The sequence below is a fragment of the Mus caroli genome, chromosome 3, assembly GCF_900094665.2.
Source record: "Mus caroli chromosome 3, CAROLI_EIJ_v1.1, whole genome shotgun sequence".
Lineage (NCBI taxonomy): Eukaryota > Metazoa > Chordata > Mammalia > Rodentia > Muridae > Mus > Mus caroli.
In genome coordinates this window covers 139,846,230-139,871,862 of record NC_034572.1, presented here as the reverse complement: position 1 = coordinate 139,871,862, position 25,633 = coordinate 139,846,230, and the positions used below count along the sequence as shown (strand labels likewise).

General features: G+C 43.6%; 1 protein-coding gene across 5 annotated transcripts in view; it reads left to right on the top strand.

Annotated features, from left to right (window-relative positions):
- Positions 1–25,633, top strand: part of Samd13 (sterile alpha motif domain containing 13) — a 39,093-nt gene that overhangs the window by 2,074 nt on the left and 11,386 nt on the right. For 3 of the 5 annotated variants that reach the window (XM_029474876.1, XM_029474875.1, XM_029474877.1), the window contains exons 3-4: positions 2,562–2,647; positions 19,790–19,901. In XM_029474876.1, the coding sequence (XP_029330736.1) occupies positions 2,595–2,647; positions 19,790–19,901 (165 nt within the window). In that variant the 5' untranslated portion in view covers positions 2,562–2,594. The remainder of the gene's footprint in view (positions 1–2,561; positions 2,648–19,789; positions 19,902–25,633) is intronic. The other 2 variants (XM_029474879.1, XM_029474878.1) reach the window with 1 other exon arrangement.

Below are 25,633 nucleotides of genomic sequence, written 5' to 3'. Positions count from 1 at the left end.
AGAGAGAGAGAGAGAGAGAGAGAGAGAGAGAGAGAGAGAGAGAGGAATACCACCTCTATATACACATACCTACAAACCAAGTAGCAGTTTCCAGCCAATCCAGGAACTAACTGTAAGATTGAACAGATAACAATCAAAAACTCAACCCTAGTCTCTTTCCTCTACTCTCAGTTTCCTGAATTGGAACTTAAGATGGCGGTAGGTTGGCATGCCTTAATTATATGTGACCTAAGCAGGATCCAATGCTCAGGGTTAGAAGTGTTGACTGAATTTTTCTTGGGGGGTTGGGGGAAGGGCGGGGGAGGTGTTAAGTTTTTTATGCAACTGAGACAACCCTTAAATTGGAAGTTTTTCTTTTGTAGAGAAAAGGGGTTTGCTTATTTCTGTTTGGTTTTGATTGGCCTCCTGGGGTGGAGTGTGAATGTTTGCGGGAGCTCTGGTCTTCTATTTCATATTCTCTCTGAGAGATGCTACTTCCTATGAGGAGTGAGGGATTTGCTAGCTGACCAGAGCCTTCCTTATCCTCACAAAGAGATTCCTTAAAAGCCAGCTGCTCCGGGAACTTTGTCCCCGCCTCTGTTAGGAAAAAGAAAGACTAATGCAGGACTCAGCTTCTGAGTGTTCACTGTGGACAGCCCGTAAGCCCTGGATTTTCTCTGATTTTTCCCTCAGGGAGAAGGCGAAATAGTTTGAAACATGGTATGGCTGCAGAAGAGCCTGTGTGGCAACAGGGAAGGGTTAGGGGAAGTAAGCAGCTACGGAAAGAGTTTCTTGCTTGTACACGGCATGTGCAAGGAGAATTCTGCCTCTTTGGAAGTGGGGATCATCCCCACTAATTGCACTGAAGGTAGTTAGCCAAAGTGAGCAGGCACGCTGTAGCTTTAAAAAGTCAGCCATGAACCAACCAGAAGGCAGTTGCGGCTTGTGTGCGATTCCTAAGTCGTGTTGGCTGCACGCCAGCCTGGTTTTATTTCCCTGTGTCAAATTGTACCTCCTGATTTGAATTCTCTTGCCCGACTACTCTGTGAAAGAAAGCATTGGGGTTTCTTTGGCTGTTCTTGATAAGCCTATAAAAAAAACGCTGTGTTTTAGTTGCTTCTAGGTAGGTTTGCTTTTTACCTTTTCATGAAAGAAAAGGGAAATAAATGATAGTAAGGATAATAAGACGGCGTGGTGCGCTGTTGCAGAGCGTGGCTTCAGTTGTTCTGTTTTGTTTCTGAGATGCATCGAAAATGGTGAATGTGTAATAGTTTCCAACTAAAGTGCCATTCTTCATGTGGCTGGAGCAGCGTCTCTCTCTCTCTCTCTCTCTCTCTCTCTCTCTCTCTCTCTCTCTTTCTCTCTCTGTGTGTGTGTGTGTGTCTACTCTGTGACTGTGTGCATGGGTGCTAATATCTATATTATATATTAAATATTGGCTTAGCAGTGATCTTAGAGGCTTGGCAGTTGGAAGTTTGTGTGTGTGTGTGTGTGTGTGTGTGTGTGTGTGTGAGTGTGCACGCGCACAAGCGCTCTGATCTCACACTTGCAATGTTGTTTGCTAGTCATCCACTTCTGGCAGAGTAACGGCATCTTCTGAATTTACTGAACAGTGCACTTGCGGTGTCACAGGGATCCCTGGAGAAGGAGGGTCGAAGTCTAAAGTGGTCTGAGAGGAAATGTATTTAATTATGGCTTCAGCTGAATTCAGGGAAACAGATTTCTAGACCAGGCTTTTTAGTTTTACTTTCTTGTATTTAAAGCAGGTTCCCCCCCTTTTGCTAATTGTATATAAGTTGGGGAGGGCTTTTATCTTTTATACATTCGTCACCTGATGAACAAAAAGACAGTGGTGTTACTGTATCTCAAATGTTTTTATGGTTTTACATAAATCTGATGAGCTGCCTACCCCCTAACCCCCAGCCCCCACACAGATCCTAACATCCCAACACCCCACCTTGAGCACCACCACCCCTTTTGTGATACAATATCTGGGGGTTTTGTTGTTATTTTGGTTGGTTTTAGTTGTTTGTTTGTTGTTGGCATTTATTTATTTATTTATTTATTTATTTATTTATTTATTTTTAGCTTTCTGCTTTACTTTGGCATGGCTACCTTCCAGATTGCGTTTCGCTAATAATATATGAGTAGGGGAATACTTTCTGACAAAGGCTTTAATTAAGTCCCTTCTGCATTTCGTTGAAAGATAGGGGACCGAAAAATGAAGAAAAAAAATCACAGAAGGGTCCAGAAATGAAGGCTTGTTTTTCTCTCCTTCTGAGTATGGGTTGCAATGTCTTCAGGGAGCTAGGCATTTGGAGGAAGCCCTGCCAGGTCACAGTCCCTCGTTTGGGAGGAGGCTTCAGTTTTATTTGTACATTCTTACTGTGAAGGCAATGCAAAAGAAAGCACCCTGAGCTGTCCTCCAGTCTCTGAGCTGTGATCCCGTCTCTCCAGCAGGAGGGGACTGGAGACAGAAACGACCATGAGTGAACTGTGTGGACTTGTATGTTTCCGGTTGGGAGTATGTCTCCTCTCCCTTTTGAAGAATTAAACCCAAGCTTTTCTCCCTTATTGATTAGTTGCGGAAGTAAAGGAACTCTGCCCGCTGCCCCATGCTCTCTGTCAACATGGACAACAAGGGAAATGGCCCTGTCGGTGTCAAAAAGTAAGTGAGGCGGCCTTCCGAGTTCTGCTTCTGCCAACCACGCAGGGGCCCAGTGTCTGTTTGCATTCTCCTTGGCTGCTGGGGTATGTCGAGTCCAACTCGACCAGCAAGAAAGATGCAACCACCGGTTCTTCTTAATGCAGTTTTACTCAGGCAGCTTCTCTTTACAAAATCCCCCAGCCTCTCTGGTTACAAGTGTTTTTCTCCACTCCAGCCACAACCATGCCTTCACCAATCACCACAGGTCACATCACCTCACCAGGCAGGCTTGCTCAGCCAATCAGGGAGTAAGGGCGGGCCATCCACCAAACATGGGCTTGTTTACTGCCTGGAGTAGATTTCCATCTGGCTGGCCAGGGAGCGTGGAATGGCTTCCCATGGGGTACAGTTTGGGGGTCTAGTCATCTCCATTGGCCACCAGCTACCTGTCCTCTTCCCTCTTAACTCCAGCTGCCTGTTCTGTAGTTCAGCTCTGTGACAATGGTGATGTCAGGCGTGTGTGTGGAAGGATGATGGTTTCAGGCCACGCATCAGAGAGTCTTGAGGATTTTAGCCCCATATTCTCATTTGAGGCAAAAACTGAGATGGTAGATTCCCCAGTCCATAGGCCGCTAGGTGGGCGCCCAAACACCTTTCAGTCTTTGTGTTTGTTTTAATAATGTCACATCAACCTTCAAAACTAGAAGTGATTATTGTGAGGAAAGAAATTCACGGTCATTAAATGCTGAGATTGACAACTTCTCTGCCTGGCTTTTGAACCTTTCCTTGAAGGTGGTATGTTTCAGTGCATATGGAAAGGGTTTCGGAATATCTCCTCTCACTCGGACACTCCCATTTACGTCTGCTGTCTAAGGGTTATGTGTTGGAGTCTTTTTAATAGGAAAATACAAGGAGACTGTGGATTTGCTTATACACAGTAGACCATAAGAAAATAGTACCTTGCAGGATGTCATTGAGTCCATCAAGAGGAGCTGTATTGAAACTGTAGCCCTCTTGGTTACGGGGAGGAAGAAGGTTCCAGGTGGTTGTCCTTTCTTTCCTTTTGTTTAGCGTCTTGTCCCTAGAAGCCGTGATGGGTGAGCAGGGGGCCATGTGCTGTGTGCTTATGAGTAGAATGTATGTTTTGCTTCACAGAAACGTTACATTAAAAGTAACTCAATAAAATCCGCTTTAAAACAATTCCAGGAATGGGTGCATTGCTGAGGCAGTGCCGCTGCCGACTTTTCTGTTTCAGAAGAGGCAGACAACGGTGGGCGGGGCGACAGTCACGTGCTCTCCGTGGTCGGGACTTGTGAAAGATAAGCTACAGAACAAGCAATGACAGGGATATTCTCTACAGTCTTGTCCAGCATGGTAGCCATGAGCTCCGCATGTCTGCTAACTACATAGTAACATGATTAGTGTACCTGATGAACCCGTCTTCATTCTTTTTATTTCAATTTGAAGATGAACAATTTTAGTCAAACCTAATAAGGAAGCCCTGTGAAGCCAGCTTCTTGGGTAGCTGAGGTTGGCTGAAGGCCCGACATGGGTTCTAGGGTGAGTTCAAGGCTGGCTTGCGCAATATACATGTGGCCCTGTCTCAAAAATAAAAGAGGAATTTGGAGGTAGCCCGGTGGTAGAGCAATCGCCCGGAAGTGTGGAGCCCTAGATGTAATAATCCCCAAGAGTAACAAAAAAATGGTGAAATATGATGCATGCATATAACAAACTAGATGTATTTGAAAGTTAAATTTTGGTAAGTTTTAATGATTTTATACCCATGAAACCACTGTTACCATTGAGATAATGAATCTCCCCCCCCCCATCTCCACTGTCTTCATAACCCTCAGTAGTCTCTCCTTCCTATGTTTTTCCTGGGTTCATATCCCCAGGCAACCATGGGTATGGATATGTCATTGTAAACTACTTTGACTTTTCCAGAATTTTGCATAGGAGTAGACACTATACACATATAATATGCATATAAAACACCTACTTTTATGGGGCTGGTGTCTCAACATAGTCTGTAATTTTATGCATACTACTGTATTACTGGTTCATTGCTTTTTGTTTGGTTGTTTTTGTGTTTTGTTTTGTTTTGTTTTGTTGGTTGTTTTGAATCAAGGTCTTACTATGTAGCCTTTGCTTGCCTGGGACTTGTTATGAAAACCAGGCTGGTTTGGAACCCACAGAGATCTGCCAGCCTCTGCCAGCCCTGGCTCCCAAGTGCTAGGATTAAAGGCATGCATTACCGTATGCAGCTTGGTTCATTGTACTGCAGAGTGATATTTTGTTAGATGGGCATAGAACTACTTATCCAGCTACATGATGCCGGGGAGTAGAGGTGTTTCCATTTTTGTAGTATTATCCAAATAAAGTTTCTTTGATTGTCCATGTCCATGTCTCTATGTGAATGTGTGCTTTATTTCATTTGTGAAAGTACTTAGGAAGGAATTAGAGTGCTTGGCTACACCATAGGTGTATGTTAAACTTTTAAAAAACTTTTTCCCAACCTCATTACTGTCAGCAGGGCATCCCATTTCCTCATGAAATCATTGTCCTATTCGCAATAGTTGGTGAGGGTTTAGTTCTCATTTCCCTAATGCCCTCTGATTTTAACTGCCTTCGATGGTGCTGATTTGATGTCCATAGATCTTCCTGCATGCACTGTCGTTCAAATGTGTCATTGGCTTTTATTCATATTGGTTGTGTAGAATTTTTATGTGCTATGGATATATATTTTATTGGGTTAGAGGTTTTTTTTTTTTTCTTCATATTTGTGCCGTAGAATTTCTGAGTATTCTCAGTACAAGTTCGTTGCCATGGCTTGAAACTTTCTCATAGTTCATGGCTTCTCTTGTCCTTCTTCTCTCTTTAATGTCTTTGGTTTTTAATTTTGCTGTCGTTGCATTAATTTATTTATTTTTTTTATGGAGAGTTCTTTGGGTGCCAAATTTAAGAATTCATAGACCAAAGTCTTGATAACTTTCTTCTAAAAGCTTGATAACTTTAGGTTTAGGGATGTAGAACTATGATGTTTAAGTATGTTAGGCTTTTTTAAAGATTTATTTTACTTTCATGTATATGTTAGTGTCTCTGTGTGGGTCTGTACACAAGTGGAGGCCTGAAGAAGGTGTGGGACGCTGTAGAGATGGAGTTCTAAGCTGTGGGGAGCTGCCCAGTGTGGGTGCTGGGACCCAAGCCCAGGTCCTCCGAGAGCAATAAGCACTCTTAACCTCTGAGCATTCCTACAGTCCCTCACATTAGGTTTTTAGGTTTTATGTGGCATGTGGGATGAGAATTAAAGTAGTTTTTGCTGTTTGTGATAGCTTGTTTGTTTGTTTTGACCTATGGATAGCCACTTTTTAAGAACCATTTATTCAAATGCTTCTGCAACTTTTTCTTTTGACAAATTGATTCTATATGTGAGTTTATTAGTAGACTATTCTGTTCTGTTGATTGCTTGCATATATGTGTATCAGTGTAGCACCGTATTGATAATCAGAGCTTTAGTAATTATGGCCTCAAGTCAGGTAGTGTTACCTAACTTTGTTCTTGGTTGCCATGGTAGTTTTGGTTTTTTATATTTCCTTACTGTTTTAGAATCAGCTGTTTCCACTACCACCATCACCACCCCCAATAAGGAAATCTGGTGGCATTTACATTGACAAAGCCTGCTGGTGTTTTCATTAGTACCTGCATGGGTTGGTTTGGGCTGGACTGACACAGTGTTAGGTAGTTTTTGATTGTAGGGTGGGCATCATGGATGTTACTCTGATGGGTGCTGGATTTTCCTGAGAGTCCTGTAATTGCATGATATAGATTTTTGGGCACTGTTTTCTTAGAAGCTCTTTCAAGTATCTCTTTAAGTCCTATTATCCCAGGACCAGAGCTGCATTTGCTCTAAGGCTGCCTGGCCTTTTGCTGAGACAAGACCCTCCTTTGTAGCGCTCCAGTACTCCTGAGTTATGAGATTGTCTTTTCTGTCAGGTGAGAGAAGGCACTACCTTTGTCCATGCATGAACTCCAGTGTTTGTCCCCTCCCTCTGGTATTTCTGGGTGATTTTTTGGCCTCAGCCTCAGGTAATTCCTATAGAGAGTTCTGCTGAGCACTTCAGGGAAGCCCTGCGCAGGTCTTTCCAGTTGGACTCTATGCGTCTTTTCCTCCTCCTGTCTGTCTAGAGTGCACACTGAAAACCTTTCCAGGCCCTCAGTCACTGGTCTAACATTTCTTCTTTCCCTTCTTCCAGGGTCATGGTCTTTTAGTGGCTATGACCAATGTTTTGAGTGCCATATTATTTTATATATTTTGCCTGCCTGTTCAGTTCCGTTTATGAGTAGAAGAGTAAACACGGCCTCCATTACTCCATCCTGACTGGAAGTAGGCATCTCATTTAACCCACATGACCACAGGTGGCTATCCATAACGTGGGAGAGGGAACAGTTGGAGGCTAATGGAAACTCTCTAAAAGCATGAAACATGGAGTCTTAAGGGTGTGGCTGTGCATCGTAAGATGTTTGGCAGCATCCACAACCTCTGCTGTTGGGTCTCCATTATACCTAATCTCTGTCATGGCAATCAAACTTGCCTCCTGATACTGCCAAAAGTTTCCCAAAGCACAAAACCGTCCCTCTTTGGGGACCTGTCAGGCATCCTGAGCAATGCTGTGTCTGAGGAGCATGTGACACTGACTTCAAACGACTCATACATGGTGCACACATGATGCACACATGACACACACATGACTCACACATAATGCACACATGACACACACATTGACATTCTTGAATGGTCCTTTCTGCTTGAGCCTGTAATAAAAGGACCATACATTTTAAACATATTTCAATCTTGAGCATTCCTTTGCCTTCCCTTTTGTGCTTCTTGCTTCATATATTATAGAAGAGAAAGAGAAAGAGGCATAATAAAGCAAATGTTGTAAAATACTGACAAATTGGGGAATCTGGGTGGAAGGTATCTGAGATATTTGCACTGTTGTTTAGTTTTCTGTAAATCTGAAATTAATTCTTAAAAAACATTTTGTGCCAATGAAGAAAGTAAGAAGAGACGAGATGGCTCCCTTTAGGAGGAAAGCAACCCACTCATCCCAGTTTAGGAAGCCACAGGCCAGCAAGACTGACATCGAAGGCTTGTGCTCGAGACTTTGAATCGGGTCATATCTTCAGAACACTGGCGTTCATCTTGATTTTGCTTCTTAGATATCAGAAGAGTAACACTCACTTAATTTATCCCTGCTTTAATTTTCTTAACAATAAGGAAGAGACTGAGGGTTGTAAGGATCGAAAGAAGATATGTGTGCAATGAATTATACAGTGACTTGCAATGACAGTCATTATGTTCCAAGTTAGAGAGCCTCACAGAGCCGCGCGTGGTGGCGCACGCCTTTAATCCCATGCAGAGGTAGGCAGGTTTCTGAGTTTGAGGCCAGCCTGGTCTACAAAGTGAGTTCCAGGACAGCCAAGGCTATACAGAGAAACCCTGTCTCAGAAAAAGAAAAAAGAAAAAAAGAAAGCCTCACAGTACCTACTGTGAGTCAAGCCTATCTACTGTGAGTCATGACTTGTGCTGTCTTCACAAATAGCATTTCACTTGATTAATGCAGTCTTTGATATTTAAATATACTACAGTATTTAAAAATGAATAACCAGAAGCCAGGAAGTCACCATGTGAAATAGATTTTCGTTTGAAAATCACATGGGAAAATGGCAAATCTGAGATCTGAACTCAACTGTTTGGAATTCAAGATGGCTCATCTGGACCCCAGATAGACTCTGAGCTACCAAACCTTTCCTCAGACCTATGAGCTGGAGTGAGTTTGGTTGAGGTATTTTGTAGCAAACTTGTCTCAAAGTTGAACGGGGTTTTATGTTGTGGCTATAAGAGAATCAAAGCAAGATGGAAACTCCAACTTTAGGTCTTTGCTTTTTCAGGCTTGTTGCCCTAGTAGCAAAAGGCTACATACTAAAACATATACTTAATCTGTCTAAGACATTTTCATCATGCATATTCACTACTTGGTATGTGTGGGACTGTTTCACATAAAGACATTTTCATGTGATACCTTGACAGTTTTAAACACTACAAAGGAGCGCTCTTCCTGCTTGCTTCTTTCATTCAGTCACACTAAAATCCCCAAGACTTGAGCCACAAACCTTGGGTTTTCTAATACAAATCCTTGTTTAAAATTATTTTGTTTCTTTTTCATCTGCATCAGTAAGATGTTGGAACCACCAAAGCTTTTGTTCTACTGAACACTTTCTGAAGGGCAAGAAATTCCACAGATATTTAAGTGTCTAGTTAGCATGTAAGGAGATACTCAGTGTCTTAGTTAGGGTTTTACTGCTGTGAACAGACACCATGACCAAGGCAACTCTTATAAAAGACAACATTTAATTGGGGCTGGCTTACAGGTTCAGAGGTTTAGTCCAGTATCATCAAGGTGGGAACATGGCAGCATCCAGGCAGGCATGGTGTAGGCAGAGCTGAGAGTTCAACGACTTCACCCAAAGGCTGCTAGTAGAAGACTGGCTTCCAGGCAACTAGAATGAGGGTCTTAAAACCCACACCAACAATGATACACCTACTCCAACAGGGCCACACCGTCTAAAAGTGCCACTCCCTGGGCCAAGCAAATACAAACCATTACACTCAATACTGAAAGTGACAAAGAAAATGCAAATTAAGTCACAGTCACAAACTCATTCACTTGGTAAATATTTAATATAAAAATAAAGGGATATATATCCCTTTATAATGGTATTTTCATATATACATATATGTGTGTATATATATACATATCTATCTATATATGATAAGCAATAAGTCTGTAGCTACTTAGATAATTTAAAAGTTTCTAGAGGTTATTTGTGAAACAATGAAACAAATTTCAGTGGTGTGCTGTATTTAACTATCAAAAATGTTACTTTAACATTTCATCAACATAACATTATTGGAATGTGTCACATTTCTGCCATGTTTTATTATCCTGTTGTGTAGTTTCCAGTTCTGCATATCTCTGGTTGAACACAGATTTTCTTCTTAGATCTGCATTTGTATTTCATGTAATTCACAGTTGGAAAAGGCATGACCACACACCCAGCCAATTCCAAAAATACGTCCTTTCCACGAGGCCGTGGGTCCAGTGTTTATCAAGTGTCTGTCTCATCATAGACTCATTAAAATTTTATTAATTAATAACTGTAATGAAACATTTACTGGCGGTAATCAGAAGGGGACATTTAAACTGCTACTTAAAACCAAGAGAGTAGACCCTTCATGTCTAGAAGTAAAACAGAGAGGAAGATTTAAGTGGCATAAGCAAAATCATGGGCAAGCTAGAGTTGAGCCTGTTGTCCATTTGACTCAATTCAAACCAAAGCTGTATTGAAATCACCGCTCTGAGTTCTCAGCCTTGGGCCTGAGAACACACAGAAAGCCTCATGAGCTATTTGCTTCCCAGAAGTCTCATCCCTTGGGTACGGTGCAGCTGAATGCGCCCACCCCCACTTATCTGAATATTTTTAAGTGAAAAAAAAATATCCCAGAACCTTTGAACCATTCCTTCCTTTTCCTGGGTCAGCCTTTATCCAGATCTCTGCTCGCTGCTATGATGGGAGAAGGGGGCGGGGAATGAAGAGAAAGTGAAATCCCGTTTAGTTGCTGAGTTCTTAGGTTTTTTTTTTTTATAAGCAAAGAGATCAACATTAATTTATTATAATTGGAGTTAAATTACTTTTAGCCAGAGGCTATTTTAAAACACGGGCAAAGAGTGGCATAATTTGATTTAAAAATAAGTCATAAAAATAAAAGCAGTGCAAAGTTAGAGTCCATTTCTGAGTGTAAAAATAAGTAGCGTATAGAAAGAGTCTTAGGGAAAGAGCAGCATGACTGATACATTGCCGTAATCAGAGTCTTAGGGAAAGAGCAGCATGACTGATACATTGCTGTAATCATTAGCCAGGATCTGAGGCTCCTTTTCTCTCATAAACTGAAAGAGAGCTGTAATGGTTAAAAAAAAATAAAAGAGTTGTGGAATTCAGACAGATTATATTTATCCACGGTGTCCTTGGCCAGCCTTTTATTTGTGTGCCAAGTATCTGAAAAATGCAAACTTGAAGAAGAGTTTATTTGGGCTCATGAATCTCAGAGGCTTTAGTCAGCGTCAACAGTCTCCATGAAGTTAGACACAGCATCATGGTGGTGCAATGGTACCCAGCAGCAAAGTTGGTCAACTCATGGTGGCTGAGTAGAGATAGAATGCAGGGCGAGATCTAACTTTCTGTGACCTACTTCCTCCCACTAGGCCCCATCCCTTAACAAACCACCTGCCAATCTTGCCATCAAATTATGGATCCACCAGTGGATGAATTCAGTGGTGTGCTCCATGTCAAACCTCAGCACTCCACCTCTGGTTCCCAGAGGCCCACAGCCTTCTCATAACCCAAGATGCACCTAGTTAAACCCCAAGAAGACCCTTATTCTTAACAGTTTCAATATTGTTCAAAAGTTTAAGCCCAAAGTCTTCTCTGAGATGGGCTGCAACCCTTAGCTGTGAACCCCTGTGAACACAACTTAAAAATTGTGTTCTTACAATACACAATTACCCAGGAATCATTCTTAGTTAAAAAAGGAGATAGTTGACATGAGAGTAGAGATGAATAAAGTCAAAAGAAGACATAACCCAGCAGGAAAAATAGGAAGTCTGTAGCTTATTCAGGGTAAAAGGATGTAGGATCCAAAGAGCTGGCAGGCAGCCCCACCCTGTGTCTTGCCAGTTCAGGCCTTAGGGCCTGTCCACTCATTTGTACCATTCCCTGCCTGCAGATCTTCCCAGCAGACACTCATGTTTACTGGAGATATTCAGAAACTCTCATAGTCTCGTGCATTTCCCTCTCAGGAGCTGCCCCCAGGGAGTCCAATGCAGCTGCACACTTCCTGTTCTCCAGAAGGCTCTGGGATTCTAGAATATTACATTCCACATGCCTGCCAAACCAGAGTTAGCCTCAAGCTCAAAAAGCAGCCAGGTCTCTTGGGCTGTGACTTCTGAGGGGCTGGATCTTGGGAAATTGTCCACTACATCGACTGTACACATAGGATGTCCTAGAGATAGCTCTCCTCCAGGGAGAGTCTGTTGGATGCATTTACATTTCTGCACCCTATAATGTAACCATAAAATGGGTCAGAGTCTTGCTTTCTCATGAAGTATCCTCAAGGCTTCATTCTTATGCCCAGGACAAAGTACTTGGCTTCTTTTTAGTGGTCAATCTCTAACAAACTACAATGCTTCGGTCTCACCTTGAGCACACACCCTTTCTGGGCAGACTACAAGTATTTCCAGTCGATCCAGTCTGCTTTTGCTCCCAATCTGCACTGCGGCTCTGCTAGTAAATCATAGCCTTACAACAGTGTTGAGCGTTGGTGCCGAGCAGCTATAAAATACCCTCTCATGGACTAACTGCTGCACTCCCAGAGTCTCAAGGCACACACAAAATGCAGACAAACTCATTGCCAGAATGTAACCTGAAGACCGCTAATCCGATTCCATTATAGTTCTCACCCTGTGACCTTATGGCCAGGCACTCACTGTCTGAAGTTCTCTCAGCTCTCTGGTTCTCCATCAGACTCTGCTTAGAGCATTCTAGACCCCTCCAACCTTTAGCTCCACGGTTTTCTAGTTTTTCTCACAAACTAATTCCTAGTTTTTCTAATTCAAATGGACAACTAAAATTGTGGCAACAACTCGGTTTCCAGGTACCAGTTTTCTTTATCAAATACCAGACACAAGGACACCACATCCCCATGGCTTCCCATTGTTCATTCAGTTGCTGTAGGATGGATATGTAACACACTTAAGGGAATATCAAAATGAACAGCATTGTATTAGCATTTGCTTGAGGAGCTCTCTCTCTCTCTCTTTCTCTGTGTGTGTGTGTGTGTGTGTGTGTGTGTGTGTGTGTGTGTGTCTTTTCTCTCCGTGAATACCCTCACCAACATTCCCAGAAGTGTGCAGATTGACAGTGAAGATCATTCAGCCATCATAATCTTTCTTCTCTGACCAACCCCCAGCGTCTATGCATCATAAACACCATAAACTATATCTGAGCTAGATCCTGAGAAAGGTCCTGCTATTTTGGCCAGCCTCCATGGAAAGAGAAATGGAGACATTTTTCTGCTAGCACTTAAAAATAATGGTGTATCGTCCACTTGGTGTGGTGGGCAGCACATTGGTCTCATAAAATCATGATTGTGCAGATATGAAAATGCTCACAAGAACATCTCAGTAAAGTTGCATATATGTGTGTGTGTGTGTATGCCAGGTTTTTATTTGTTGACTATCAAAATTATTGCATCTTTATCTCTTCTTAAAAGTGAGTTATATCATTAAAGGAGAAGGATTTTCTAGTGTTCGTTATTCAGTCATGATGTAATTTTCACTGGCATGTGGCGTTCCTAGCTGTATGCCCATGAGCTAGAAGAAGGGTAATGGACACACGGACTGGAGAAAGTAAGAAAACTGAAGAGCAGCTCTGCCCCTTTACTTTCTTGATATTTTGAATGAAGCATAATATTCATACATTTTCAGATGTCGTGCCTATAATGTAACACGTTTATGTACATTTTCAAGGAAAGACTCCACTATGATAGTAAGTAGGAAGTATTAAAGAGACCATGGCATACTTCTGTCTCGTTTCATCAATGCAAAACTCCGGCCACAATGGAACCACCATCTCAGAAGTATGGAATGGTGCCATTTAAATTCCTGCTGGAATCTGATGTGTACTTGTGATAACATGTGAAGACAACAGTCCATTTAGAGTGGAGAAAGTTGAATATCTCAGTTTGGCAACAAAAAAGGGCTTTGAAGCAGGCACAGTACTACCCCAGCAAACAAAGGGCCATGCAAACCTACCCCCAAACTCACCCAGCTACAGATACCATTCGGTCTTAAATCCTGCCTCTCCACATTCCCTTAAGATGACCTTAAATGATACAGTACTGTCCTCAGAACTGTCGCTGAAGACCCTGATGGGGTCAGCAAACTCAACCCTCTTTGAAGCTCAGAAGCTGAGCGTTTGGAGTAACAATTTTTTAAAATTTTTATTATTTATTTGTTTGTTTGTTTATTTATTGTCTATTGTGCAAAGCAATCCTGTTTTTGTTTTTTTAAAGGTTTTTAAATTTTAATTTTATTTGTAATTCATTTTTACACTCCATATTCCATTCCTCACCCCTCCCATCCACGCTCTGACTGCTCCACATCCCACACCTCCTCCCAACCCACCCGTCTCCACATGGATGTCCCCAACCCCCATCCCACCTGACCTCTAAACTCCCTGGGGCCTCCAGTCTCTTGAGGGTTAGGTGCATCATCTCTGAATGAACACAGACCTGGAAGTCCTCTACTGTATGTGTGTTGGGGGCCTTATATCAGCTGGTGTATGCTGTCTGCTTGGTGGCCCAGTGTTTGAGAAATATCGGGGATCCAGATTAATTGAGACTGCTGGTCCTACAGGATCGCCCTTCTCCTCAGCTTCTTTCAGCCTTCCCTAATTCAACAACAGGGGTCAGCTGCTTCTGTCCATTGGTTGAGTGCAAATAACTGCATCTGACTCTTTCAGCTGCTTGTTGGGTCTTTTGGAGAGCAGTCATGATAGGTCCCTTTTTGTGAGTGTTCCATAGCCTCAGTAATAGTGTCAGGCCTTGGGACTTCCCCTTGAGCTGGATCACACCTTGGGCCTGTTGCTGGGCCCTCTTTCCCTCAGGCTCCTCTCCATTTCCATCCCTGTAATTCTTTCAGACAGAAACAATTATGGGTCAGAGATGTTACTGTGGGATGGCAACCCCATCCCTCACTTGATGTCCTGTCTTCCTGCTGGAGGTGGGCTCTACAAGTTCCCTCTCCCTATTGTTGGGCATTTCATCAAAGGTCACTCCCTATGAGTCCTGGGAGTCTCTCACCTCCCAGGTCTCTGGTGCATTCTGGGGGGTACCCCCAGCCTCCTATTTCCTGAGGTTGCCTGTTTGCATTCTTTATGCCCTGAGGGCCAACAAATATCTTTTTAAATGACCAGTCTTTAACTGTTCAAGTGGGACAGCTAACCAGCCTTCTGTTGCATACATCCTAATTAGCACGTTGTAACCCCCTTAGTTGTAGCATTGCTTGGCTGTTTCTGTTTTTTCTCATGTAATTGGCACCTCTCCAGAGGCAAGAATTGTGCATTCTCTGTTCTTTATCCTGCACCTAGTGCAATACTGGGAAAAGCATAGCTGCCAATCAGTAGTTGTCCAGTGCTGAATTCAGAGGAAGAGCACAGACTTGCAGTAAAGAGTCTCTGGAGTCTAGTTCTGGGGTGATCTAACCTACTATTTAGGGTTATTTAGGGTGCTATTTAGGGTGAGTTCCTTCCCTGTTCTGAGCTTCAACTTCCTAAAAGTGGGTTTTAAAAAGTGGGTTTCCAGTTCAGATGGGGGTGCAAGACTGACGTTTTGTGACCCAAGAGAAGCATATCACACTCTGTAGTCCATCTCCCGTACCACGTCTTTGTGTGTCTACACAAACCTGCGATTGATGCTGGTAAAGAACAATCATGGCGTTAAACAGGTCTGTCCTCTTAGGGTATGAGCAGTCCCATATTGTTAAATTTTTCTAAATTACCTCAGTCTTCTTGGCTATCTAACTTAAACTAGACAGACCATAAATGTATACTAATTAGTTACTAACCCCATTTACCCTGGGTGGATTCCCTCACCCTGCCAATGAGAAAGTGACACTTCTCAGTGCCCCAGGACTTGCCCACACCACCAGCACTTTCGCCAGCCTTTTTTTCTACAGCATTTCAAATTGTCAAGGGCATCTCAGAGTTGTGGATGTGATGGTGTTAAAGCAATCCAAAAGGAATCCAGAGAGCCTCGGTCTTGAAATCAAACTGCAGCACACAGTTATCACAGTCCAATACCATGCTTTTGAAGACAGATGGCTAACTGAAGTCAACCACAGAAAATGTGAACTTGAGTTTTTCCCAGGCACTTAAAAGTCTGCTCTGTGGGACTCTGCTTGTTGCTAAAAGTGAGACTATTAGAAAACCTAAAAGATTTGTTAGACTAGCAAGCTCCTGCAGAAGCATTCTTCAGGCGCATCATGACCAAGTGACGCAAGGAAAGTGGAGCCTTGAAGACATTCCTCAGGGTCAGCTCATGCTTGTTTATTTTGCTAAGGTGATGAAAAATCTCAGCACACAGATCACCCCACCCCCAAAATCACATTGGTATAAAAATGTACTTGATTATTGTTATTATTATTATTGTGAAAATGAGTTCCTCCCCTCAGAAATATCACTGATAATTTAAGTAGTAGGAAGTCCTGTATTCAAAACTATAAGGCTGTTATGGTCGTCTTACTTAGGGTTTCTATTGCTGTGACCAAACATCATAGCCAGACAGAAAGTTGGGGAGAAAGGGTTTATTTGACTTATATTTCCACACTGCTGTTCATTCTTGAAGGAAGTCAGGACAGGAATTCAAACAGGACTGGAACCTGGAGGCAGGAGCTGATGCGTGGGGTGTGGAGAACTGCTGCTTACTGGCTTGCCACTTATGGCTTGCTTAGTTTGCTTTCTTATAGAACCCAGGCCTATCAGCCCAGGGATGGCACCACACCCCATGAACTAGGCCCTCCTCCTCAATCAGTGTTAAGGGAAGTATTAAAAACTGAGTCCACACTATTGGCAGCAAGGCACTGATGGGCTGGCCAGCCAGGCACTGGCAGGCAATGGCCTGCCTGTTCGCATCTTGTGGAGACTCTCTGACTCAGAGCTCTGAAATCTTTCCACCCAACTTGCTAAGGCTACCACACCAGCCCCATGCTTCAAAATTCTCACAGCCTTTGGGGTGCATTTCTTGCAAAGCCATGCTTTACTGCTGTACCTTTCTTTCTGGAAGCCAGTCGAGCTGCCGTGTGAAGGAAAATACCACACAAACTTAGTTCAGAATCAATGGTAACTCAATCACCGGGTGCATCAACTAGAATCCTAATCTTGTAAGCCATATTAAATCTAAATCTTCCAGTGGCAAATCCTGGTGGGTTTGCCATCTAAACCAGGAGACACTAGTAGCTACATCTTGTCCTGTTACTATCCCCACTCAAAAACCCCTATCTCACCGGGCGGTGGTGGCACATGCCACTCGGGAGGCAGAGGCAGGCAGATTTCTGAGTTTGAGGCCAGCCAGGTCTACAAAGTGAGTTCCAGGACAGCCAGGGCTATAAAGAGAAACCCTGTCTTGAAAAACAAAACAAACAAACAAAAACCCTATCTCTCCCCTGCCTCCTCTCTTCTTATGTCCAACCTGGAAGTCCCGCCTACTTGCCCAGTGATTGGTTGGTTCCTTTGTTCATTAGAGGAACGTTCACAAGAAGTTACCTGAGTGGGTGACTCAGTGACTCATTCCTGGTCCAGACAACCTCTCCTGGGAAAGCAGAATTAACATCAAAATACAAACAGCACCGTGGCCATCCACAACAAATTAGTAATTGAGAAAGTGTCTTACAGCCTCTCAAGGAGGCATTTCCTCCCTGAGGCTCCTACCTCTCTACTCACTCTAGCTTGTGTCACATTGACACAACAACCAGCTAGCACATGGTAGTTTTGTTGTTGTTGTTGCTTTGTTTGTCAACTTGACATAAGCTGGTGTTATCTGAGAAGAGGGAACAACAATTGAGCTTAGCCAGCGTTCCTACTGTAAGTCCATGGGCATTTTCTTGACTAACGATTGAAGTTGGGCTCATTACAAGTGGCGCTACCCCTATGCAGTGGTCTCAGGGTCTAAAGAACAAGACAAAACATAAACAAGCAACAAGGATCAAGCTAGTAATCAGCATCAGGACTCTGGGCCCTACCCGGACTTCCTTTTGATGGACTGTGACATAGAAATAGAAGCCAAATGAACTCTTTTTTCCCCGTGTGGCTTTTTGGTCATGGTGTTTTTTCACAGGAATAGAAACTTGAAGACATAGGCAAACATTGCTTATGATTCAGGCTAAACTTAAAGAGGAAACCCATCTAACTAGTTGGCTCTAAATGTTTATAAACTAAGGATCATTGAGAAATGAGCAATGGCATGTCCATTGGTAAGCCACGGGCTCCCTTTTCTCTAAGAATGGAAATCGGATGGCCTGGTTGGTTGGTTGGTTGGTGTTCTATTGTAGCGGTTATTGTTTGTTTGTAACTGAGTGTTCAGGTTCTTGCTATGAGTGAAACATTATGTCTAGATTCTGGCCATTTAGATGTGTGAAGACCTTCTGGGATCTCTCCAAATCTAGACATTTTGTCTTAATGGCAAAAAAGATCTTTTTGACTTGGACTAAATATTTGAGCAACCTAATTCCAGAATGGCAGTCTTCTCACCACACTGGGGGTGGGGTGGGGGTGGGGGTGGGCGGGTGAGGGTGTCTGCTTGCCATCAAGGCTCTGTCTCCCAGATGTCCTCCAGCTCCCCCCTCTACTCTGAGTCCAGAGCCATTAAACCCTAACATGACAAAAACCCAGGGGTGTGATGCCAGTGAAGGCACCACCATCCATTCGGTTTCATGGCATGTCTACCCCTGTGTTCTCTGTGTCTCATCCGACACCAAGCAGTGCTGATTTTATTGTTGACTGTTTTAAGGCATGCACCTTGTTTTTCTTAGCCAGTGCTCTTGCCTGAGATCCTGACCTGCAGAGATAACTATAGTACATTTCTCATCCACACCCTGTCTCCCCTTCTCCCTCCTCTCTAGTACTCTTTTAGAGGTGCCTCAACTACATTACCCATTTCCCATAAGGCCATTCACCAACTTCCCGCTTCTCTTAGGAGAAGTCCGAAATCCTCAGTGTGGTCTCCAAGACTGTCATGGCTCCTTGGCTGGCTGCATCCCTACCACAGATCTTGGAATAATCCTCACCTGACGTCTTTATAGTCAACCCCTGATGGCCTTTTAGACCTTGCTTCAGATGAAATGGTCTAGGTCTGGCCTGTCACAGTGCAGGTTCATGTCCTTCCCAGCTGTTGGAGGATCTTGCAGCTGTACGTGCACAGTCTGTTGGTGGTCAGTGTCCTCTCAGAACACTGAGAGGCACATAGACAGGGGTTGTTCTGTCTTTTGCTCCCAAATGCATTCCTAGTTGGAAAGGTGGAGGTCTTTGTCCTGAAGGACTTCCGTTAAGCTTGTAGACACCTACCACAGGATCAGGAGGCCTTTGAAGGATTTAATCAGAGAAACAATGAGCTCAGATGGCCCTTCTGGGAACTCCTTGGGTGAGGTGTAGACAGACCCACCTGAAGTAAGATCATCCCAGATGCTGCACCGTTGCTTTTCTTTCTCACTGTCATTTTCCCACCTCTCTGAACTACTGAGAAGGGTTACCTGAACTTCTCAGACAGCTGCCTTATTCCATCTCCCTAGTCACTGTAATTCATTTTGAACAATGTTGACTGACTTCCTTAAGCACATGCTTGACACTCAGAATAATACAGTGAGAACCAGTCAGGTTCACATGTGTATCTTTGATCCACATCTCTCACTAGAGTCCTGAAAAAAGTGTTTACCTCGGTATGACAGGTACTATGATGATGATTTGAATAGAGTAGTGAATCTCAGAGCAGATTATAACTTAGGTACTTTCCTTGTGGTGCCGGGAAGTACCTTAGCACAGAGGCGACCCTTGAATAGGTAGGAATGGTAAGGTTTCATCAGGTAGAAAGAGTGTCATAAGGGGAGGGGCAGAATGCAGCAGAGAGGCCTTCTAAAGGAATGGCTTTCTGAGTCACATTGTACAATGAACATTCATACTGAAATTACAATAGACACATTAAGCTATAGCCTATCAAAAATGAGTAGAGAAGAGGTCTTTGTGGGAATCACTTTCATTAAAGCTCAAATATCTCACTAAGAAAGCATTGGTTGCACCAACAGGAGTAGTGATCACAAGAAACCAAGACACAGAGGAAACATCATGAGTCCTTCCGTGGGTAGACCGGGATGGACTCCGAGGGAAATGAGCACCAGGCTCCTGGTGAGCTGGCTCAGGCCAGCCCTGGGAGGCAAGGCAGTGAGCCTGTGCTTACCTGCACACACGCCACACTCTGACAGGATTTGTATTTTGCAGTTCCATGGAAAATGGGAGGCCTCCCGATCCTGCAGACTGGGCCGTGATGGACGTTGTCAATTATTTCCGAACAGCAGGATTTGAGGAGCAAGCCGGTGCATTTCAAGAACAGGTAACTCAGCCGGGCGTGGTGGCACACTCTTTAATCCCAGCACTTCGGAGGCAGAGACAGGCAGGTTTCTGAGTTTGAGGCCAGCCCGGTCTACAGAGTAGAGAACAGCCAGGGCTACACAGAAAAACCCTGTCTAAAAAAAAAAAAAAAATAAAACCCCAAAAAATAAAAACCAAAAAACAAAATAAAACAGATAACACAGACTGAAGAGACACAGTTCCCTGACTCCTCACACTGAGAGGGGAATGAAGAGGGAGACCAGAGAGCAGTGAGGGGACCAAGAGGCACCTAGACAGCAGCAGCAGCAGCAGCAGCAGCAACAGCAGCAGCAAGAGACTGGCAGCTGGTGGTCACTCTCTGCAAGCATAAAGCCCTGCGGCTGGAGCAGAGCTACACAGAGGCTGGCTAAGATCATTTCTAGTGGAGGCCCCTAAAGGACTGATCATGCTCATGAGTGGAAAGAACCAGTTCTGTCTTCATTGCAGGAGGCAGTAGACAGCAGGAAAGAGAGAGGGAGACAGACTCATTGGTGAGACACATGGGACTAGCTACCACTCCTGGCTCCGGGTCCCAAGGGATGGTTCAGCCCTAGTGATTTGCTTTGTGGGTGCTCGTCAAGGCAGAGCATAGGGTGCAGAGTCAGGCTCAGGTTTCTGTGCACCTGCACATGTGTCTGTCTGTCCGGGAGGAAGGTTACTGGAGCACCATGAGTCTTTGTTTCACGTCTTTAACATGAGATTGTCCATACCTGATTGGCAGTGATGTCGCTCTGACAGTTTAAAGGAAAAATATACAAATTTCCCCCCAAAGGTCTTGGCACAGGATTGATGTTCAAAAATGTCAATTTCTTTCTCTGGGACCCAGGAGTTGACATTAGAGACAGGGAAGAGCAGGCATCTCTTCTCTGGGTAATGTGTGACTCCATTAAGTAGGCTGAGCCAGCTCTCTGGCAATGGCTCTCCTAGAGGTGGCTAGGGAAGAGCTTATGGTCCTCCCTTCAGAACACAAAGCTCTCCCTCTACTGCCACAGCCTGTAGTCTCCTTTCATTGTCTCATAATCTAGGTGAGAGAATTAGAAACTGAAGAATATGTCTGGCTATCCGTGTCACATCCCTTCACCAGAGCTTATTAGCACAGTCCAAATTCAGATAAGTAACCCTTTAAATGCCACGTAGGTCAGTCTCCTCCAGCAATATTTCCTTCAAACTTGATCGTTATACATACTTATTTTTTTGTTAGCTTGGAAAATTTGCCAAAATAGAAGCTTAAGTGACCATACACCCACTGGAAGAATTAAAATTAGAAAGAGAGTTGGTGCCAAATGAGCGTGTGTAGCAAAACAGGATGCTCCCACACTGCTGGTTAGAGTGTGAAAGAAACACTCACACCTACCAAGATCAGCAGGTTCACTCCTGGGTATTCACCAAAGGAAAACGACCGCCTGTCTACAAGGAGATGTGCCTGAAGCTGTCAGCAGCAGCTTTTCCCACAGTCGGCAAAACTCGAGGAAGCCTGGGTTGACAGTTGGATACAAAATGAGTGTACAAACCTTGATGTCTACATAATGGAATAGCACTCAGTAATGAAAACAAAGGAATGCCTGACATATACAGCATTTAGATGAATATCAATAACATACTGAATGAGAGAAGCATTATGCACCAGACTTCATGCCAAATGAGTATGATACATTATCAGACTGGTAAAACAGATCAATAGCCAATTTAAAAGAAAATGCTTGGTCATGAATAGGCAGAGATGGGGAATGATTTCTGAAGGATATGAGGGAACCTTCTGGTGACACCAACATTCTGTATGTTGATAAAGGCTACGTGTGGTCGTGTGTGTATGTATGTGTGTGTGTGTGTGTGTGTGTGTGTGTGTGATCTTACTTAGGGTTAGTGTATTTATTACTTTTCTGTTGTGATAAAACACAATGACCAAGACAACTTATAGAAGAAAGAATCTGTTTTGACTTCTGGTCCCAAAGGGTCTATCGAGGGTGACTAAGTATAGCGGCATGTGGCAGGCATGACAGCAGGAGCAGGAAGAAGCAGATAGCTCACATCTTGAACCATACATACACAGCAGAGCCAGTTAACAAGACCTGGGAAGAGCCTGAAAGTCAGATTGCAAAGCCTGCCCACAGTGTTATATTTCCAACAAGACCACATCTCCTAACCCTCCCAAATAGAACCACAAAGCAGGGATCAGGTATTTAAATCTGAGCCTATGGGAGGCCTTCTCATTCAAACCACTACAGTTGGGACAAGAAAGCTACACACCACTGTCTCCTGATCAGGCTGTGGACTGTCAGTGTCTACATATGTAGCCACTGCATGGACACTGGCTTGTTCAAATTACTCATATCTTTATGTTTCATAGCCTATACATTTTATATGAGAAGGAAAAGAACTACAAGAATACTCAACAATGACATTATATATATATATATATATATACATATGTAAAATGAAGTAAGTTTAGAAAATAGTAATTGTAGAATTTAAGAGGAAGGATGTACATATTCGCAAAAAGTTATTTTCCTCATGTCTGAACATTTTTATAATAAAATTCTAGTGGAAAATAACCGCTCAGGTTTGAAAGTAGAAACTATTATGTCTAGAGCATATTTTATTTTGGGTTTTTAATGGTACAATGTCCATTTATGTCATTGTAATTGAGTAGCTCTCTTCTGAAATTAAATTTAAATAATGCCTTTAAAAGGTTTACAAAAAAGGGGGCTTAAATAAACACTTTTCTGGCCAGGTGCCTGATGCCCAGAGCCTCCCCACGTTGCATCTATGCACCGACTACTGCCAGACACACCCCAGGTGAGGGCACAGCCTGCTCTGTGGGCCTTGCAGATTCTGCACACAACCCTGCGAATGAGATTGGCCAGCACAGAGCTTGGCCCAGCAGTGGTATTTTCTTCCCAGGGATGACCTCATTCTGGCACTGGGAACACTGAGATGTAATTGGAACATGTCATTGAGAAATCCCTCACAACGCCGATGAATCTAGTCTGTCAACGCTAGACCTTGATAAAGGAATTCTCAGAAAATGGTGCCCGTCCTGAAATTCAGTTCCTTTATCCATTGGAGTGTAGCTTGGTGGGCAAGGAGTGGGCCTTGACTTAATCTCTGGAAGTGATTCAGCTCTCATCCCCGTCGAAGGGATTACAAATAGGGGTCTCGTCACATGATGGTATGCCACGTCCTGCTCTGATTCATGTGGACGGAGGCATGTCCTCTAACACATTACCTGACTTTTCCCCCTGCGTCTTGCTTCTAGCATCTCCCTGGCAGTTACTTTGACGTCAGCACTCACTGGGTATATCCTGATATGAACACTGAAGATCATCGTCAGCCCAAAGCCATGTCCCTTTCAGGTGCATTGTTAGGTCACAGCAACCAAAAAACCCATAGGAAAACATCTTTAGCATCTCCTCAGTGCTAGATTTGCCTGGCCATTTGGCAGGAGCCATGCAAAGACAGAGAACAACCACTAAGCCACCCTTGAAAAGAACAGGTCCCAAGTGGCAGCATAGTTGCTAGTGATTCGGGGAGCACATTGCTTCAGGGCCGATCCCTACAGCCTGGATGTTTGAGTTCTCCATATGACCCCTGGTGAAGACCTAACACCACATGGGATCATCCTAGAATAAAGGCTCTTGGGAGGAAATCCTGGGGAGGAAGACTTGGATGGGATCCTAAGGATGGGGCCCCATGATAGGATTAGTGCCCTTCTAGAAGAATTGAAGTAGCTCTCTGTACTGCTCTGTCCACTCTGCCTCCACAGAAGGCTTTACCACAAAGGTGGCTGGGCACCTGCAGCTGACTTTAGCAGTTAGAACCATTAAGTTTCTCTGCGGCTCAAAGACTTGCATCAGGCTTTCTTAAGGTTTGCAAAAGCCAAGCTTAAGCCAGAGCACATCATCAGCACCACCAAGGAGGAAGTCTAGGCATCAGGACCACATGTGGGTTGGGCCGCACTGCTATTCTGACTAGGGATGTGGTCCTCCCTGGGGTCAGCTGCTAGCTTCTGGCATTAGACAGCTGCTCTCCAACCTCTGGGGACTTTATGGCAAATCACTGGATTCATTAAGAAGGTTCTGCGGGAGGATGCATTGGTTAGGAAAAGTGGGAGGCAGGGATGGCCAAGTGCCAGCACCACCCTCCCACAAACTCTATGATAAAGTGACCAGTTTCCCAAGTATCTTAGCAACAGCCATGAGTGGAGTCATTACCCTTGGCTTATTGTCTCCTAATTTCTTCATAGTCACTTGGTGGTCCTAGGATGTTTGCTTAGATAGGACTCAGATGTCTACACAGTTAATGTTAAGCTAAACAATGGAATATTGCCTACATTCCTTCTTTGAGTCCAAGATGCTATCTTGAGATGGGCCCTTCTGAAGTAGGCTTCCCATGGCATAGAATGAGACACGAAAGTGACTTGAGAATTAGTGATTTTCTAAGTGGATGATTTAAAAAAATATAACAGCTGCCTACTTATGAACGTGGGTCCTGATCTCAGCAAAAATACCTCTTCCTACCCCAGAACGTTATGGTGGGATTCACTGTATTAGACTCTGAAGGCAGTAAGCAACATGTTCTGGTTTAAGCAGGGTCATCTCTTGACAGTGAATTCTCCAGAGCCCTTCACCACTCAAGTTGGAGTCGATCCCAGGTCACAGAGGTAATCCTTCCAAGGTTTGTGCAGTTATTTCACTTCTCTGTCTCCATCCTTCTAACTCACATGTACAGTGTGGAAGGAAGACACGGGCAGAGAGTTGACATTCAGTCACTGTCATGTGATTCCAACCCTTCCACGCTCCCGTTCCTGTGAGTGAGTGAGTGAGTGAGTGAGTGAGTGAGTGAGTGAGTGAGTGAGTGACATCAGTCATTTTACTGCTGGAACACTGTGTACCTCCGAGATAATTTTCCCCCTCAGAGTATGACAAAATAACATGCAACTCAAAGTGGCAAATTAATTTCACTCTGTTACCCTTCCCTCAGCCACAGGAAGGAACAATTCCTCATTTAAAATGCCCGTCTGACATAATAAGACATAATTTGAAAGCTGAAGACTAGACTTTGCCTTCACCTGGCTCCTTGCTGCTAACGTTGAACAAGTTCTGAAGGCACCATCTTAATAACGACAAACAGAGCTTTGAGTTGCTGCATTTTGCCAAATACACTTCTCAAATGCAGGTAGCTAGGTGGGAAGCCTATGAGAACAACAGTGAGCTCCGTGCCAAAACTCAGGCAACTGCAGTGACTCGAGACTTATGATTCTCATTAGACCAGGGACAGGCCCTGCTCTTGTGGAGCTTCTGGTTCTACAGCGATGAAATATGTCACAAAATTACGACAAACTTATGTACAAAATTGTTCAAGTGACACATGACTTTCTCTAGCTTCGTGAAAAATTCAGCTCAAAATTGGGCCAATTAAAACCTCACGCTTTGGGGGGGTGTGGAAAAGAAGGGGGACTTCACTTAACAAGTCAGCATTTTGTACTACTAGCAGTGAAAATATCCAAGGTACGCTGATGCTTGCTATTTCTTAACAGTTGGTGGAATCTCTGAATTGCTTACAATATTCTATAGTATAATGAATATATAGGGGATGTGGCAACTCATTTTCTTCCGTTTGGAAAGATTAAGAAAAAGGTTAAAATTCAAGCAAATAAGTAATGCTAACAGAAAGTAGCCAAGGGGAGTTAATTGA